General features: G+C 37.9%; 2 protein-coding genes across 2 annotated transcripts; both read right to left on the reverse strand.

Moving 5' to 3' along the window:
- Positions 1-1,968: 1,968 nt before the first annotated feature.
- Positions 1,969-9,877, reverse strand: LOC106068895 (uncharacterized). The gene is made up of 2 exons (XM_056007170.1): positions 9,396-9,877; positions 1,969-4,076 (listed from the first exon to the last, which is right to left on the reverse strand). Exons 1-2 carry the CDS (start codon positions 9,427-9,429, stop codon positions 2,371-2,373), a joined length of 1,740 nt encoding a protein of 579 aa, XP_055863145.1. The 5' UTR covers positions 9,430-9,877; the 3' UTR covers positions 1,969-2,370.
- Positions 9,878-15,238: 5,361 nt separating this feature from the next.
- LOC106068898 (uncharacterized) lies at positions 15,239-19,195 on the reverse strand. Its single transcript, XM_013228398.2, has 2 exons — positions 19,102-19,195; positions 15,239-17,259 (listed from the first exon to the last, which is right to left on the reverse strand). Exons 1-2 carry the CDS (start codon positions 19,133-19,135, stop codon positions 16,811-16,813), a joined length of 483 nt encoding a protein of 160 aa, XP_013083852.2. The 5' UTR covers positions 19,136-19,195; the 3' UTR covers positions 15,239-16,810.
- Between the last annotated feature and the right edge of the window lie 478 nt (positions 19,196-19,673).

A 19,673-nucleotide genomic window follows, 5' to 3' on the forward strand; every position in this document is an offset into this window, starting at 1 on the left:
TCTTACTGTCTTCCTCGTTCTCTCTTTCTCTCTTTCTTTCTCTCTTCTTCTTCCTCTCCTTCTCTCTTTTTTTCTCTTTCTCTTTATCTCTTTCTTTCTCTCTTACTCTCTCTCTTCCTCTCTCTCTTCCTCTTTCTCTCTTTCTTTCTCTCTTCTTCTTTCTCTCTTCTTCTATTTCTTTCTCTCTTCTCTTTCTTACTGTCTTCCTCGTTCTCTCTTTCTCTCTTTCTTTCTCTCTTCTTCTTCCTCTCTTTCTCTCTTTCTTTCTCTCTTCTTCTTCCTCTCCTTCTCTCTTTTTTTCTCTTTCTCTTTCTCTCTTTCTTTCTCTCTTACTCTCTCTCTTCCTCTCTCTCTTATTCTTTCTCTCTTTCTTTCTCTCTTTCTCTTTCTCTCTTTCTTTCTCTCTTCCTCTTCCTCTCCTTCTCTATTTATTTCTCTTTTTCTCTTTCTTTCTCTCTTCCTCTCTCTCTTCCTCTTTCTCTCTTTCTTTCTCTATTCCTCTTTCTCTCTCTCTCTCTTCCTCTCTCTCTTCCTCTTTCTCTCTTTCTTTCTCTCTTCCTCTTTCTCTCTTTCTCTCTTTCTTTCTCTCTTCCTCTTCCTTTCCTTCTCTTTTTTTTCTCTTTCTCTTTCTCTTTCTTTCTTTCTTTCTCTCTTCCTCTCTCTCTCCCTCTTTCTCTCTTCCTCTTTCTCTCTTTCTTTCTCTCTTTCTCTCTTTCTCTCTTTCTTTCTCTCTTTCTTTCTTTCTTTCTTCCTCTTTCTCTCTTTCTTTCTTTCTTTCTTTTTCTCTCTTTCTCCCTTTCTCTATTTCTTTCGGTCTTTCTCTTTCTTTCTCTCTTTTTCTCTTTCTCTCTTTCTCTTTCTCTTTCTTTCTTTCTTTCTCTTTCTCTCTTTCTTTCTCTTTCTTTTCGTTGCTTCCGTTGTCCCATTTTATTAACAGTAGTCCGAAGATTAATGAGGAATGCACTATTTTTCGTGGCTACGCAGCCCCAGCTGTGACCTACATATTTTCGAATTGTATATCTAGCACTGTTTCTGTTCTTAAATTGGAAGCAAGCTAACTCTAATTTGTCTAAATTTAATTTGCCACCGTTTATTTTGAATAAATTTTTTATTTGTTTTGTTTCAGTGCACTTCTATTTGTTTGTTTTTTTTTCACCTCTACGTCACCTTTTATGTTCAGCGCACAATACCGCCCCCCCCCACCCAATTGAGCCCAGTGCTCCGCTACCGCTACCAGCTCCCAGTGGCCACAATTTTACGAAATCGCCCCCCCCCCCGCCCCTGGGGTGCACTTGCGCCTCTGTTGAAGACCACTGATGAAGATTTTATCGCCTGTTTCTTGCCAGTAGCGTCCCTTGAATAGCTTTTTGTAAGAAAATCAAGATAGAGTCATCGAGATGACATCGACAGCATATAAATAATGTTTTTTTTTAAAAATCAAACAATAATAAGGCATTTTTGTCTTTGATTAACTCTTTCTGTCCGTAATTATTTTCTTCGTTTCAATAGTATCATTCATTTTGCTCATTTGTATTTCACTATCCTGTTATGATTAAACTTCAATAACTTTTTTGTATGTTATAAGAAAATGTTATATTTGGTATTGACTCACAGGAGAATGCATGCTCTTTTTACATAGCACAAATTAAAGTTTATAAATCCAAAATCAATTTAGTTTAATAGGGGTCAAATCAGCGTTGACATCGTTAATTAGGAGAGAAAGAGTTAAAAAGATTAACTAAATTATTTTGTTTTGCAACTAGAAGAGCTTCGATGATTTGACTTTGTACTTCTAAAACTTGCCTTCAAATCAGAATAAGCCTTTAAAAATGGCTTATAAACGCTTCCTTTATACTTTATACTGTAGGAAAGTAAAATTCTCCTTTCACGTCTATAGGGTAGCTGATGTAGAGACAAAGGACGTTAAAATAAATAAAAACTTAGTAAGGTAAGTTAATTTTTTTTTTTTTAATATGTCCAGAAAAACATTTTGTTAGCTAAAACCATTTTTATATGTGTCCACTTACAAATAGATATAAAAACATTCTTTTTCGTTCATATAGATCCAGCGATGGTGCCTTTATCGATGCCACGCAGCTGATTTGAACGGAATATCCGATATAGTTTATATATTGTTCCAATAATGCTACACGTCATATATTTCCCAACTCTTTATCTCCGTAATTATTTACCAAATTCTGGTGGAATCAACGTTGGTATCGTTAGTTAGGGGAGAAAGAGTTAATTCAATAAATTATTTCAGATACGTAGCAAAATAGAAAGAAAGCAAATATTTTGCGTCATGCTGCTCTACCGTCAGTTTGATTTACCACCATTGATTTTTGTCTATGAAAAATGTAGAAGATGCCCTTACCAGCTCTCTGAACCCAGTAGTAGATAACAACTTGGAGTATGTAACTTTTCTGCAAAACGTAAAGTTTCAAAAGGCAAAAAACATTCCACAAATTTAGAAGCGTCTTGTTCACCGTGCCAGTACACCACGTTCCAAAATACGCCCAAAATTCCACAAAGACTGGAACATTCAATTGGAGTGTTGCTGAAGATGTAGAGTGCGTCACTGTAGATGAAGGCGCCACGTAGAGAGCTTTGAATAGACCACAAACGCTTTAGCAATGTAAATTCAATGCTTTCATCTTGCTTCCTCAACACTTGACTGATTGACCCATCTCTTTGCAGGATAAAGTAATTTGTTTCATTTCTGAAACCAGCCAAATTTTTAGCTGAACCTTCTAGACTTCCAACATCAGTCCATTTATGTTCTGGCACGTCTAAACAAAACACTGTCGACCTCTCATCAGAGTCAGTGGAACAGAAAATCAAGATACTTCTGTCAAAGTCTAAAGCGCTCTCTGGATTTCTCATCATGTCAGGGAACTTGATCTCGCTGTATAGAACTGGAGTCTCTCTCGGCGACACACATTTCACGCTGCTGCTTGTGCCGTCTATGAAGTAAATCAAGTTTCCTTTGGAGATGACAATGAAATTCCTTCCAGGTAGGTCTGTAACAAACTCCCATTTGTTGTTTCTAAACACAAAGATCAAACTTTCAAAACCTGCGCTGCTTATGACATAGAGCTCGTTGTCAAACACAGTGACATTTGTTATTTGTGTATGGAGTGGACATTTGGGAAGTCTCACCCACATGTCACTGTACACGTACAACACGCTGATTTGATCTTGGTCAGCTACTACAGCTACGTGGCGATAGTCCTTACAGAATAAAGAAGAAACACAGGGAGGCCAGTATCCGTGAGTATTTCTGTCTAGCTTGTAATTTAGGACTTTAGAAATGATAAGCTTCGCTTCTGGGTCTTTCTTACACAGATGATGCTCAGAGAGGTCTTGAAGACATTCCAATGTGGCCGTGCCGTAGCTTGCTGCTCTTAGCAGCTTCGAGAGCTTGGAACTCGTGCCTTCAGGCGGGTCGTCTTCTTGACTTGAAGTCTCGACATCCATTTTCCTTTTCAGGGATTGCTCTTGCTCTTCTCCATCTGCTTTGTGGATTCCATTATTTTGGTCTTGCGTTTCATTGTGTTCAGCCCATTCAAAAATGCTCCTCAGAAGTATGTCATCACTGCCCGCATTTAAGATCCCTTCATTTAAAAAGTAACTAAAATCTTCATAGGTAAAAATACGTGTTCGACTCATGTTGCAATTCGGTGAACAAAAGAAGCGTTGCAAAAAGCTTCTGGTTTTCCACAGGACATGCGATTGATAAAGATTGGCCTTTTTGTAGATGGTCTCAAAATTTTCATCGGAAAGGATCTCGCCTACTTTTTTTTCAGAGCTTCTTAGGAGGCAGGGGTTCTCAAGCTCTCTTGCAACATCCCAGAGTTCTAAAATATTTTTTGTGGTCCACAATTCATTAATGTTATAACTATGAATGGAGCCTAGGAATATTATTAGTGATTCACTTGAAATTTTGATTTTCTGAGCGACTTCAGATTGTTTCTTTTTAGAGTAAATGAAATGTTTTATCGCATCAGCGAGTTTTGAATTGAACTTAAATTCTTTTCCATCAATTTGAACTTCTTGGTCAGTTTGGAGACTCTCGCCTTTAAAAAAAAGAATCAGAGTAGAAATATAAATAGCTAGTAACTAAATAGAAATGAATGAAATGCGACTTTTTAATGAATGAAGTGAAAATGTTATGCTAATGCAGGTTTGAAATGTTTGCTGTCTTAAAATGTTTCTATTTATTGCTAATTCAAATTGTGTAAGTTTTAACCCGGAAATGATCGTCGTGTATACATAAAGATTTAATCTCTACTTTCATGACATTTTATTCACATTTTCTTTGCTGTTTTGATACATTGCACAATGACTGTTCCTCTGTATTGAACAACTAGATATTTCTTCTTTATTTTTACTTGTTTTAGTTTTTGGGCCGGACTCCAACATCAGGGCCGGTCTTAGGTGCAATGAATTTGATGGCCCCGAATGAAATAGAAAAATAACAAAATATACAGTGAAAAAAATAAAATTACGAAATTTATTACAAAATTAGTGACTCCAACAATAACATTAGGCAAAAGTTTGGCTATTTCTTCTCTAAAAAATGTTTTTTGTCCTATTGGGGGCTCTATGCGGCTGCCTAGTTCGCCTGTGGCTAAGGCCGGCCCTGACAACGTAGATGAGGTTGAGTGTCAATGTGTTATGCGCCAGGGGGCATATATTGACTCCGACTTCAGCCTGCTTTTCTTTTTGGGTGTGCTCCCATAGCCTCTGATCAGCCAAGATCATCTGCAAGGCAGCAGGTGTTTATTTTCGGATTTTTCTCTCCTAGATGGGAGGCGCGGTGGCTAAGCGGTGTCCCGGGTTCGAATCCTGGTGAGACTGGGGGATTTTTAATTCCGGGATCTTTGGGCGCCTCTGAGTTCACCCAGCTCTAATGGATACCTGACGTTAGTTTGGAAAAAGTAAAGGCGGTTGGTCGTTGTGCTGGCCACATGACACGCGCGTTAACCGCAGGCCTTAGTAGAGATGACCTTTACATCATCTGCCCCATAGATCTCTGAAATCCTATTACAGGAGAAAAACAATATGCAGAACTGCCTGATCTGGAATACGTTGCCCGGTTCCGGTTCTGAACTCTCCAACATGAAAGAAATTAGAACGAAGAAGAAAAATAAGTAAGTGAATGGTATGAAGCCCCCGTAGAGTTTATCATCCGTAATTTGAAAATCATGGCTTTCATTTTAAACAAGTTTCTAAAATGTAACCTAATAATATATTCAATGTATTATCCCCTTGAAAGTGCGAGCCTCTTGACATGTCCTTGACAGTATAGTCATTACAATTCTTATATTAACTCACTCATATAACTCATCTAATTATAATCTTATTTTGCGGACAAACTCATGCAGAATTTTTATGATATACTGTAAGACTTCGCTACACGCAAGGCTCGAAAAGTAATTCTGTACGTAGTAAAGAATGAATAAAATGCAAAGACGAGTTTATTTTCTAATACAACCTTTTAATTTTCACTTATTATCCGTATCCTACCCAAATTGGGCCCCGCGAAATCCATTTCAAATAGAGCCCCACAATGGTTAAGTCCGGCTCTGCGATTTAGTTACGGGTGAATACAACTTGTTCTCATCCCCCCCCACACACACATACACCCTCTTTTTTTTTCGCCGCTAAAGTTAAGTGGGGTAACGCTAGTCCGACATGCAGAAATAAAAGAGTGATCTTTCCATGACTTCTTGGTGGTGTCAGGAATGGTTGAGCCACGAAGAGAATGATATATTATATATAGATACTCACTTAAAGGCAATTATACATAAAACACTGAACCATAATCTTCAAATACAAAAACAAAATTTAATAAAATACTCTGAAAGACACAAAGATAAAGGCACATTCCTCGTCCCATATGCTAGGACAAATTTGTACAAACACTCCTTCTTCCCTAGTGCTATTAGAGCATGGAATGGGTTGCCTGAGCTAGCCAGGAAAACCAGTGACTTGGCAGAATTTAAGCCATTGGTTAATATGCATGACTAAATGCATGACGCGTAGGACGTAATCATCTTCTTTTTTGAAGTAACGTCTGCATTATATAAGATAAGATAAGATAAAGCCAAACGAGACCAAAATACAAACAATAACGAGCGAAACAAACAAAAAACAAACCCTACAGGTTTGTCTTTTCAAAACAACGGAGTAGAATGATGCCAGATTATGGTTGTAAACTTATTGCATGATAGAACAAACTATAAAATATTTTTATGTGAACCATTCTGCATAGAGGATAGTGGCCCTTTAGCATAAGAAAAGAGGGATAATACAGCGTCTTTCTCTGGCATTATGTTTCAGGTCTATGACTTCGGCCGTGTCTAGCCCATGCGTTGGGGGCCAGATGCATCGGAAATAGCATTGCTTTACATAGGCATTGACTTGGGTCTCTTCCAGACAGAACTGTGTGTTCACACAGTTTTTTTTTTTTACTGTTTGACGCTCAAACAGGTTTATTTTTATCAAACCTAGAGCTCGAAGAGCCTTCTGCTCAGTTCTTAATACGATCAAACGGTTTATTTCAACTCTAGTAGATGAAAGATACAAGATGACAAAGCTGTTGAAGAATCAGCAGTGGAACTTGACTCATGGGACGGAGGGACATGAAATGATTTGTACCATCAGCAGTCCACATGATGAATTGATCATTTCGTCTATCCATGCTAATAGATTACTTTAGGATTTATAATTACACTACAAACCAATGTAACCCCTCCCCCGTGTTATCATTTATTACATTGAACATGTTTATCGTGTTGGCTAGTGTGATCCTTTTCACTATTTACGCCACCTGTGTGTTCTGTTTTCCAAACCTGTGTAATTCGCCCTGGTCTACTGTGTCGTTAGAAACCCTTAGACGTAACGTGACCAGACTATACTATTTTAATAATGAATTGATTTGAATTACATACACCCCAGAGGCGCGAGACAATGGGGGAGTTTCCCTGCGATGCATGACAATTGGTAATTAGTTATTTTGTTAAATAAATTCTACATTAATGAGATATGAAGTTGTAAGTGCAAAGTTCATTCCCCTAGATAAGTTTTGCTTTATATTTTTGTTTTTTAAAAAAATATTTTTTTTTTAATTTTGGTGTTTATTTAATGGAGCGTGGTGGACAACAGTTAATTTAAGAGTAACAAACCCAAATTCCGACTGGGATTTTTAATAGTGCTATTTTAAGGGCACCCCTGAGTCCACCCAACCTGACATGTGTTAGAGAAATAAAGGCGTTTGGTGAGGCCAAATGACGCATTCATTTAATCATCTATCATAACAGATGAGATTTACATCTTCTGCCCATGTTGACCACAAAGTCTGATATGAGATACTTTACCTCCCTTTAAGATATTGATTTATTTTTAGCTTTCACTTTAGTTCTATGGTGAATATATTTAAATAATCTTATTTCTTCCACCTTTAAAGTAGGTCCTCGAGGGTGACCCGTCAAAATAGCGCGGACAAAATAGCGCGGACAAAATAGCGCCGGCAAAATAGCGCCGACAAAATAGCGCGAAATTTCCCGACAAAATAGCGCAAGACAAAATAGCGCGGACTAATATATGATGTGTATAAAAGTGCCGGATTATTAGTAATTTAATGTCATGGGCATCATTTTGTTGATGTCTCTTATCTTTTTCAATATTAATAGATCTGAAATTATGCCATATTTGCAGAGAACGAGAGTACTTTAAATATTTTATATAATTTGTATTTGAATTTGTATGACTATTGGGAGGACAACTATATTGGTCGCCAGAGACGAAACCGCAGAGTGACTCCAAGATTTCCGATAGCATTATGGAATGTTAGAGATCGTGTGCAGGACAATCTACCACGAACAAACAATTCAGTGGAGGGATGGCACCAGGCATTTCAACTGTCTATTGACGCCAATTGACGGTCATCACCCTAATGTGTACACGTTAATCTCTCCCTTCCTCAGAGAACAGGAGAACACTGAGAACAAGATTCTTGTTTATTTTACTACACATTTTAAAATTTATATTGTTACTATTGATAATATTAACAATTGAACATTCTGTTGTGTTCAACATGTATTCAGTTTACTCATTTGTTTATAGTGAGACAGAAATCATTTGTATAGTCGATATCTCAAAGCTTTCAAGAAGGGAGATGTGATAGTAAGTGTATGTGTTTTGAGTGGCTGGTAGTGCAGTGTGTGTGCCTGTGTATGAAATGACCAGTGGACCTTGAGTGTACATGGTTGAGTCAGGACTGTGTGTAAAAGGAAGTCAGTTTAGAGAACAAGTGGCTGGAGTAAAGAACATAACTAGAGACTAATAAAATCATTGGATGTATTGAAGCTCAGGTTGTTTTGGTCTATTACACAATGCTGGAGAACGTAAGCTGCAAGCAAGACAAAGTACCTCCAACCTAACAGACGACTTGAAGCTATAATACCATTGTACAGAATCAAGCAAGTGATGGAATTTCTACTTGACATTTCCTACAATTTCACTTTGTGAAAGTTTATGTGTGTCTGTGTGTGTGTGCAAATTTGACAAGTATCTTTGCGTGTTTTCGAAGTAAACTTTTATAATGTCAATACATGCTATATTTTGAAATTATTCATTTTACCTTATTATGATTTTTGCTTATTTATGTTTTAAGATATCTAAAGTGTTTCCTGCAAAATGACTGAATAATTATGATAATATTAAAACAAAAAAAAAATATTGCCTCTATTCATATTTTACGACATCTAAAGTATTTCTTTCAAAATGACTAAAATATATTTTTTTTTCTGCGCTATTTAGTCGGCGCTATTTTGTCGGCGCTATTTTGTCAGCGCTATTTTGTCGGCGCTATTTTGTCCGCGCTATTTTGACGGGGTACCGTCCTCGAGTCTACATTGCCCATTAGCATTAGCAAGAACATCGCTATATGTATTGCAGTGGACAGCGGGGCACCTATACCGTACGGGGGACGACCGTAGGTCAACGCATCTTTTTTTTTTTCTTTCTTGGTGAGCTAAATTGTGGTCGAAAGGTGCCCCCCCCCACCCCCCTGTAAACGATCTTATGATCAACTTAGGCGCAAGCTTACTGAACAGAATAAGGAAATCTACGCCTAAGGTTAGACGTAGACGGCGAAAAGGGAATCTAATACGGTTACAGGTTATCGGCATGTGGCAAAATAAAAAAATATGTAGGTCACAGTTAGGACTGCGTAGCCATGTTACAATCACTCCTCCTTCTTTAACTTTAGTCTAGATCACAACCCATAGTATAACCTATAGGTCTAGTAATAGTATGCACAAAAAGTGTTATTAAAAGTCAAATATTGTTTACAGGTCTAATTTAGATGAAATTTTGTTTGGACCTACCATCACTGATGCCGCTTTTTCTTTTTACATCCATTTATAAAGTATTCTCTAATGTTTAACTGCTCATTGCTTCTCTATTCCTTTTTAACAAACAAGTGGAGATTGAGGTTTTTGAAACAAAAGAACCAACAGAGTGAATCAATAAAAGAGTGCTGAACGGTGCACTAGTCTACATAGGTTTTTAGGTTGTCTGCTTTTATTGCGATGCACAATGCTATGGCAAAACAAGACTACACCAGCTCAGAGGAAACCCTCCAAAGCATGAAAAAAAAAAAAAAGCCTTACACATTCAACATGAAAAAATCAAACGGTTCGACTTTAAAATAAAAATAAAAAATGTAGCCGTTTCACTCAGCAGCGTAGAAACTAAAATGCGAAGAGGTTGATTGCGCGGTGGGCCAATGACCATCGTTAGTCGCTGTTCTGATTGAATATTACACTATCATTTGAAACAGGTATTTCTAGAATATTCGTATTACACAAATAACTAGTGTTTAACGAGGGAAGACATATTAGGAACTCCATTTATTACGTAAACACAAGCGGTGTTGCACTGACTCGCTAGTGTGCAAATGTACATATAATACCAATATGTTACAGTGTTACCCGCATCGAACTGACTTTGTGTGCATGTACTTATACATTGGTGTACATCATTGGTGTACATGTACTTGTACATTGGTGTACATGTACTTGTACATTGGTGTACATCATTGGTGTACATGTACTTGTACATTGGTGTACATAATTGGTGTAAATGTACTTGTACATTGGTGTACATCATTGGTGTACATGTACTTGTACATTGGCGTACATCATTGGTGTACATGAACTTGTACATTGGTGAACATGTACTTATACATTGGTGTACATGTACTTGTACATTGGTGTACATCATTGGTGTACATGTACTTGTACATTGGTGTACATCATTGGTGTACATGTACTTGTACATTGGTGTACATGTACTTGTACATTGGTGTACATGTACTTATACATTGGTGTACATGTACTTGTACATTGGTGTACATCATTGGTGTACATGTACTTATACATTGGTGTACATATACTTGTACATTGGTGTACATCATTGGTGTACATGTACTTGTACATTGGTGTACATCATTGGTGTACATGTACTTGTACATTGGTGTATATGTACTTGTACATTGGTGTACATGTACTTATACATTGGTGTACATGTACTTATATATTGGTGTACATGTACTTATATATTGTTGTACATGTACTTATACATTGGTGTACATGTACTTGTACATTGGTGTACATGTACTTATATATTGGTGTACATGTACTTGTACATTGGTGTACATGTACTTTTACAACTCGATTGAGCTTACGTTATCTTTAAACATCTTTCATTATCTTCCATTATTTGAAAGCATAATGGAAGATGATGTCGAGGGCAATGACGGTACTGTAAGCATTGGAGGAAGAAGAATTACTAACTTGCGCTTCGCAAGAACTGGCTGACTTAGTGATGTGCATAGACAAGACTTCCGCAGCATATAGTATGCTAATTAATGCCAAAAAAAAAACAACAACAAATAACGACAATAGCCAACAGGGCTTTAAAAGGGACATCAATATTGGAGATGAAAAGCTGACTAGTATTAACAGCTTCAAATACTTCGGAGCTATTGTCTCAGATGAGGGAACGAAACCCGAACTATTGGCCCGAATAGCACAGTCTAAAGCAGCCCTTTCAAAACTTAAAATAATATGGAAAGACAAAGGCATAGCCCTCGGCACCAAAATCAGACTGATGAGCTTCCTGGACATTGCCACATTTTTATATGCTCACGAGTTGGACGCTGACTGCAGAGCTAGAGAGGAGGATCTGAATTGAAATGTTACAGAAGGATCCTAGGTATCACATTTAAAGACCGCATCACAAACTAAGAGATTAGAGACAGGGTTACTGCAGCCATTGGACCGCACCAGGACCTGCTAACTATTTTAAAAAGAATTCAAACTAAAACTCTATGGCCATATTTCAAGGTCTTCAGGGCTCGCAAAGACCTTCTTTCATGGAACAGTATCAGGAACAAGAGAAAGAGGCAGAAAGCGATGGGAAGACAACATAAAAGAATGAACCGGTCTGCAATTGAAAGAGGTTCTAAGGCAAAAGACAGAGAGGAATGGAGAAAGACGGTCGCAAAATCTTGCATGTTGCCCCAATGGTTCAACAGACTGAGGTATAGGTAAAGGTTGAGGTAACCTGCATGACTAGATTGAAGCTAAGAACACGCGTAGGACGTAATCGTTTTCTTTTTTTTTTTTGAAGTAACGTCTGTATTTTATAAGATAAGATAAAAGTATCGTGGAGGAAAGAGGATCGTGGATGGAAGAGTATCGTGGATTTGTGATGAATGAAAGAGTATCATGGATGTATGGTGAATGAAAGAGTATCATGTATGTATGGTGAATGAAAGAGTATCGTGGATGTGTGATGAATGAAAGAGTATCATGGATGTATGGTGAATGAAAGAGTATCGTGGATGTGTGATGAATGAAAGAGTATCATGGATGTATGGTGAATGAAAGAGTATCGTGGATGTGTGATGAATGAAAGAGTATCGTGGATGTGTGATGAATGAAAGAGTATCATGGATGTATGGTGAATGAAAGAGTATCGTGGATGTGTGATGAATGAAAGAGTATCATGGATGTATGGTGAATGAAAGAGTATCGTGGATGTGTGATGAATGAAAGAGTATCATGGATGTATGGTGAATGAAAGAGTATCGTGGATGTGTGATGAATGAAAGAGTATCATGGATGTATGGTGAATGAAAGAGTATCGTGGATGAAAGAGTATCATGGATGTGTGATGAATGAAAGAGTATCATGGATGTATGGTGAATGAAAGAGTATCGTGGATGTATGATGAATGAAAGAGTATCGTGGATGAAAGAGTATCATGGATGTGTGATGAATGAAAGAGTATCTCGGATGTATGGTGAATGAAAGAGTATCGTCGATGTATGGTGAATGAAAGAGTATCGTGGATGTGTGATGAATGAAAGAGTATCATGGATGTATGATGAATGAAAGAGTATCATGGATGTATGATGAATGAAAGAGTATCGTGGATGTATGATGAATGAAAGAGTATCGTGGATGTATGGTTAATGAAAGAGTGTCGTGAATGCAAGAGTATCATGGACGTATGGTGAATGAAAGAGTATCGTGGATGTATGATGAATGAAAGAGTATCATGGATGTATGATGAATGAAAGAGTATCATGGATGTAAGATGAATGAAAGAGTATCGTGGATGTATGATGAATGAAAGAGTATCGTAGATATATGATGAATGAAAGAGTATCGTGAATGGAAGAGTATCGTGGATGAAAGAGTATCGTGAATGTATGGCGAATGAAAGACTATCGTGAATGGAAGAGTATCGTGGATGAAAGAGTATCGTGGATGTATGGTGAATGAAAGAGTATCGTGAATGGAAGAGTATCGTGGATGAAAGAGTATCGTGGATGTATGGCGAATGAAAGAGTATCGTGAATGGAAGAGTATCGTGGATGAAAGAGTATCGTGGATGTATGATGAATGAAAGAGTATCGTGAATGGAAGAGTATTGTGGATGAAAGAGTATCGTGAATGTATGGCGAATGAAAGACTATCGTGAATGGAAGAGTATCGTGGATGAAAGAGTATCGTGGATGTATGATGAATGAAAGAGTATCGTGAATGGAAGAGTATCGTGGATGAAAGAGTATCGTGAATGTATGGCGAATGAAAGAGTATCGTGAATGGAAGAGTATCGTGGATGAAAGAGTATCCTAGATATATGATGAATGAAAGAGTATCGTGAATGGAAGAGTATTGTGGATGAAAGAGTATCGTGGATGTATGGTGAATGAAAGAGTAGCGCTGGCCTGGGGCGATTTGCGTAGTCTAAATCACACACAGCACTACCTCCATCTGTGTCACTAACAGGTTTACAACAATATGTTACAAAAAATAACTTTAAAGAAATTAGCCAAATTATTCAGAGTTTACATTATTGTTGTAATTCTATACCTATAGAAGAAGATTACAACAATGAATTAAATAATAGTTATGAAATGACATGTCTTGTACAATTGCAACAAATGTAGCTCCTGCAACATATGTAGCTCTAGCAACACATTGCTCTAGCAACAAATGTAGCTCTTGCAACAAAATATAGCTCTTGCGCCCCTTACTCTGCTACTTTTAAATTATGGTCATCAACAGCATGGAGTGGCCATTACACTGGTCAGCAGTCAATATTATATTTATAATCATTTAGCCGGCGTCTTTTCATCGATGAACAAGAATTTTAAACAATTATTATAGTTGGAATGTACAGGTTTATAGAGTATTACTATTCGTAGTGAAGGTAGATAGAGGGGAGCCATCATCTCTCCCATGTACGGTGATTCATGAAGACGATCTGTTTTGGCAGTTTACAGTCTTATAACACCCTTTTACGTTCAAGGCAGCTCGGCGACCCCCTAATACGATTTCCCACTTAGGGGCGATCCCCAACCGTGAAATTGTTTTCGTTCATAGGCCTAGGTAGACCCTATATGTGATTTTGCTAATGTTATACAATCATAATCAAATTTGAAATGTATATATGTGACATCCACAATGTATTTATATAGCAAAAGCTTTACGCAATTTTATTTGGTGTTAAACAAATTTGTGCTTTAATTATATATTTTTTTAAATTTTCTTTAATTTATGGTACAAATGTGCTTGTTACAACACTTAAGAAATCGTATGACAAAAAAGAACTTCCAATGAAAACTAGACGAAAATGTCCGATGGTCTTAGGCGACCCTTTGCAAATGGTGATTCGACCCCCAAAGGGGTCGCGACCCACAGGTTTAGAACCCCTGGTCCAAGGAGTGCTATGACAGTTTACGTAGCCAAACCCTTCCAATTTTTTCCTGATCAGCAGCTGTGGCAGGATATCAAGATGTTAGGGTTAGGCGGGTCCAGTCTTTTACATTATCCAGCCAGTTTTTATTTGGGCGGCCAGTTCCTTCATGCCCCCCTCTACTGTCACTTGAACCAAACCAGCACAACTTTCGTTTCTTCACAGTATTGTGGAGTTCTTCCTTTTGCCACTTGTAATTGACTTGTAAATAAATGAAATATAGAAAAGAACCAGAGATGGAGAGTAGGAGTCAGAGAGAGACAGAGACATACAGAGAGAGAGAGACAGATAGAGGGACAGAGATAAAGATTGAGAGTGTGAGAGAGACAGTCAGAGTGAGAGAGATAAACAGAGCAAGAGAGAGAGAGAGAGAGACATACAGATAGAGGGACAAAGATAGACAGAGAGAGAGAGAGAGAGAGAGTGTGAGAGAGACAGACAGACAGAATGATAAACAGAGCGAGAGAGAGACAGCCAGAGAGTGGGAGTCACAGAGAGAGAGAGAGACAGAGCGGGGGACAGAGATAGACACGGAGAGATTATGTGAGAGAGACAGACAGAGAGAGAGAAAAAAAAGAGAGAGAGAGACAGACAGAGACTGCGAGTCAGAGAGAGAGACAGAGACATACAGACAGAGACAGAGCGAGGGACAGAGACTAGACAGAGAGAAAGATAGAGAGTGTTATTTCATTAAGCTTTGTGTAATTAAAAAAATGCTTTGTCTCAATAAGATCCAAATGTTTACCTCCGCTATTTTGACTTATGAACAAAGATGTACTATCCGTTGTCAATGTAAACCTTTGTTCAATACTCCCACAAGCTGTGTAATAAATGGTTATCAAAAAAAAAACTACCCTGCCCACCCAATAAACTCATATATGTAAAACTCATGAAGTCAAAGTTTAATTATATTTATTTTCCACAAGCTGGATGATACTAAATTCAATGGCATATGCACTAAACGTGATATTTAAATTGTAACGTAATAATCACTTAAGATTAAAGCCACCTTTGTACGTAGTTTCAATCCTGCTACATCTTGCATTGCCTCTTACAATAAAGCACTAGATATAAGGAACAGTAATATATATATATAGTGGCATACTCTGCTTCAGTCTGAAAAAAATTGAATGCCATTATTTTGAATCTTTCATTTGTATCTAAATATAACTTTCTGACTCTTAAGCAGTAAAGGGAGCTTACGTATGATTTCTCTTCACAGTCGGTGCGTAAATAAGTTCAGAAACAGAAGTATTTAAGATTAGAAAGTACATTTATGCAAATATACCTTTAGGAGAATGTATCGATTCTCCCAAACGTAGAGCCTCAATCGGTAAAATACATTCTAAGAACTTGGAAGCCACTTGTTCACGATACCAGTACACGATACTCCAAAATACGCCCAAAAGTCCACAAAGACTGGAACGCTCAACGGGAGAGTTGCTGAAGATGTAGAGTGCGTCACTGTAGATAAAGGCGCCTCGTAGAGAGCTTTGAATAGACCACAAACGCTTTAGCAATGTAAATTCAATGCTTTCATCTTGCTTCCTCAACACTTGACTGATTGACCCATCTCTTTGCAGGATAAAGTAATTTGTTTCATTTCTGAAACCAACCAAATTTTTAGATGAACCTTCTAGACTTCCAACATCAGTCCATTTATGTTCTGGCACGTCTAAAGAAATCACTGCCGACCTTTCATCAGAGTCAGTGGAATAGAAAATCAAGATACTTTTGTCAAAGTCTAAAGCGCTCTCTGGATTTCTCATCATGTCAGGGAACTTGATCTCGCTATGTAGAACTGGGGTCTCTCTCGGCGACACACATTTGACGCTGCTGCTTGTGCCGTCTATGACGTAGATATAGCAGCCTTTAGAAACAACAATAAACGTCTTTCCGGGTAGGTCTATAACAAATTTCCATTCTTTGTTTCTAAACACAAACATTAAACTTTCCAAATCTGCGCTGCTTATGACATAGAGTTCGTTGTCAAACACAGTGACATTTGTTATTTGTGTATGGAGTGGACATTTGGGAAGTCTCACCCAAAGGTCACTATGGAGGAACAGAGCGTTGATTCCATCTTGGTCAGCTAATACACCTACACGGGGGCACTCTGCATTCAATTTAGGGGTTGTGTCTAGCTTGTAATTTAGGACTTTAGAAATGAAAAGCTTTGCTTCTGTGTCTTTTTCACATAAATCATGTTTAGAGAGCTCTTAAATACATTCATTGCTGGCCGTACTCCAGTCGGAGATTAGCGAGCTTAGAACTCTGATCGCCTTCCTTAAATGAAACTTCAACGTCCTTTTTTCTTTTCGGAGATTTCTGAGCTCGATCTTCTTTGCTGATTCCAAAATTTCGGTCCTGTTTTTCATAGTTCTCAGCCCAATCAAAAACTCTCCTCAGGACTTCGTCCTGACTGGGTACATTTCATGTATGTTCACTTAATAAGTAAATAAAATCTTCATAGGTAAAAAATTCGAGTCAGACTCATGATGCGATTTCCTGAACCAAAGTGGCATCGCAAAAATCTTCTAGTATGCCACAGGACAGGTGATTGGTAAAGATTGGCCTTTATGTAGATATGCTCAAAATTTTCCTCAGAAAGGATCTGGCCTACTATCGTTTCACAGTTTCTTAGGAGGCAGGGAGTCTCAAGCTCTTGTGCAGCATCCCAGAGTTCTAAAATAAACTTTGTGTTGTATAATTCAAGTTTATCATTCCTTTCGCCGGTCAAAACAAACTCTGTAAGTGTGTCACTGGAAATTTTGATGGTTTGGGCATCGTCACTGTACTCAACACGTTTAAAACTTGAAAGGCAAAAGTGTTTTATAGCGGCAGCCAGTGTTGTATCAAATGTAATTTTTTCCCCATCTATTTCAATTTCTTTGTCATTTTGGATGCTCTCGCAAGCTTTAAAAAAATAAGAATGAATAATATAAATATAAACATATATATATATATATGTATATATATATATATATATATATATATATATATATGTATATATATATATATATATATATATATATATATATATATATATATATATATATATATATATATATATATATATATATCACCGGAGTGACAGGTTTAGCTAGTTTTCCTTCTCTTTGGAGGGCCGGAGAAGGCTAATGAGCCCCGCAAACCCGATGCTTACTTGCTTGTTTTGTCAGAGGTTATTTGAGACGCATACCATAGGATTCATTTTATAGGTAAGTGGAATGCTTATATCCATTATCACTTCCGGCAGTAACAGCCTTAGGGACGGAACCAATATAATGGCATTTAGCTTTTTTTATATCTGCGAAATCTTTTCATGAAGTTATAAGTATGCAGAGGCGGCCTTAGCAGTGTGCGGGGCCCTGGGTGAATGTTATATTCGGGGCCCTGAGCCGTAAGGGAAGACTATATATATATATATATCGTACCACGGCATGTTAACGGGGTCGTCCGCCTCTAACGCTAAAGGCCTTCTTTTGTTACAAAACACACCAGGGGCGGACTGGCTATATGGGCAATCGGGCAAATGCCCGTTGGGCCGGTACCCAAATGGGCCACTATGGTACATAGCAAATTGTTAAAGGTTTTATACTATTCTCATCTAAAAAGGCCCCTCTGAACGCAATGTTTAAAAAGAAATCTTGCACCGACTCTACAATGTAATAGCGCCTACTAGTTTAATTTAACATTTTCCGAAATAATGCAATAGCTTTCATCCGTAGACAGTGCCACTAGTTGGCTTCATCCTTTTAGGGCCTACTTACTAAGCGATTCAAAAGTGACATAAGGTTTTTATTTCTTATATAGATATAGAGGTCACTGTCAGCATGATTTCGAGGACAGCTAGACCTAGAATTGGAGGTCCATCATATGATATAGAACTTGTGTGCCGAATTGTATAGAAAGGCCCGGGCCGATTTTGACACCCAGTCCGCCCCTGAAACACACTACCTTACGTAAGTACTGTCTTATTGGCCTTGTGACTACATAAACTCGAAGTGTTCTCCATCTTAACTTCTGGATCAGGTACGTCCACAAGACTCTATGTAAAAGACATATTTGGTTTGGTATCTAGAACAAGGAAAAGATGTTTTACTTGACTGATAAGGTGGTATAAGCTGTGGCTAACATCAAGCGTGCAGTCAAATATGACAGGAAATATGCCATCATGTCTTTAAGTTCGTTTGAATCCTATATCCGAGGTACAAGTCGTGAGCCTCTGTGTTCTTAATTCGTCGAAGATGTTCTTGCATCGTGTTGCATGGTTGGGTCGAGTTAGTCAAGCATCTCAACCAGGCATAAAAACTGACCTAATTGTGACGATAGAATCTCCTATCGCGGCTCCCACCCCCTTAGGCGCGGGGCCTGGGGCGGTTGCCCCCTAAGGGTGCTACTGTTAATATGTGAATTATTTTTTTTTACAAAGAAAAGATAATTACTCAAACTCAAAGCCAATGTATCTCTTTAAATCATTCTGTAAATGTGTACCCCACTATAACTTGTTTAATTCTTAACTTCGAGCAAAAGTATAAAAAAAAAAAGGCAAGAAAGAAAGCTGTTATAGAACCAGCAGTGGTGTCCAATAGAGGAATGCGACCAAAAAAAAAAATGGAATAGTAGATCTAGTTATTGATTATAAAAATGTTACAAATGTGGCAAGCAAGTTCTAGATTCTACATGAAAAATCTTACATTTGAATACGGTAGCCGTATTCTTAAATCTATTTAGATGATTACATTTTTGATGTACCTTCATTGAAGCCTCTATTTCGTTTCACTTCCATGTTCAAAGCTTCAGTCCATGATGTTCTAGCAGTAATAGACAACTGAGGCTTTTCAAAAACCAAGAAAAAAAAGGGGGGGGGGGAGAAAACCCATCAGTGTATTCCTTGAAATGTGCTACTCGGTGCTGTCTTGGGTGATTACCTGAACTATTCTTAATGCGACGTGCCAGGGAGAGATTGAATGTAATGTTTCTTTGTTGTGACTTTGGTATTACAGTGTTATAGCCCTTAGTTTGTTTCTTCCCAGGTTATGAATGTGAGCAGCTTGTAGGTCATGTGAACAGCCTGTAGGTCATGTTAACAACATGTAGGTCATGTGAACTGATTGTTTTAGTCTTCCTTGCATGTGAGAGAGAGTGTGATAGTCAGCGGGGTCTTGTTTTCAGCTCAAGAAGGTTGGCCAGTTGTTTTCTGGGCTGGTTTTCGTCTTCGGTTCTACCAAAGTGTAGCACTGGGTGCTGAAAACTGCCTTTAGGATCGCCAGCTGCTGATTTTTCCTCGGGGTTTGACCCCTGAAGCCTTTCCCATGATTGGGTAT

The sequence above is a fragment of the Biomphalaria glabrata genome, chromosome 12, assembly GCF_947242115.1.
Source record: "Biomphalaria glabrata chromosome 12, xgBioGlab47.1, whole genome shotgun sequence".
Lineage (NCBI taxonomy): Eukaryota > Metazoa > Mollusca > Gastropoda > Planorbidae > Biomphalaria > Biomphalaria glabrata.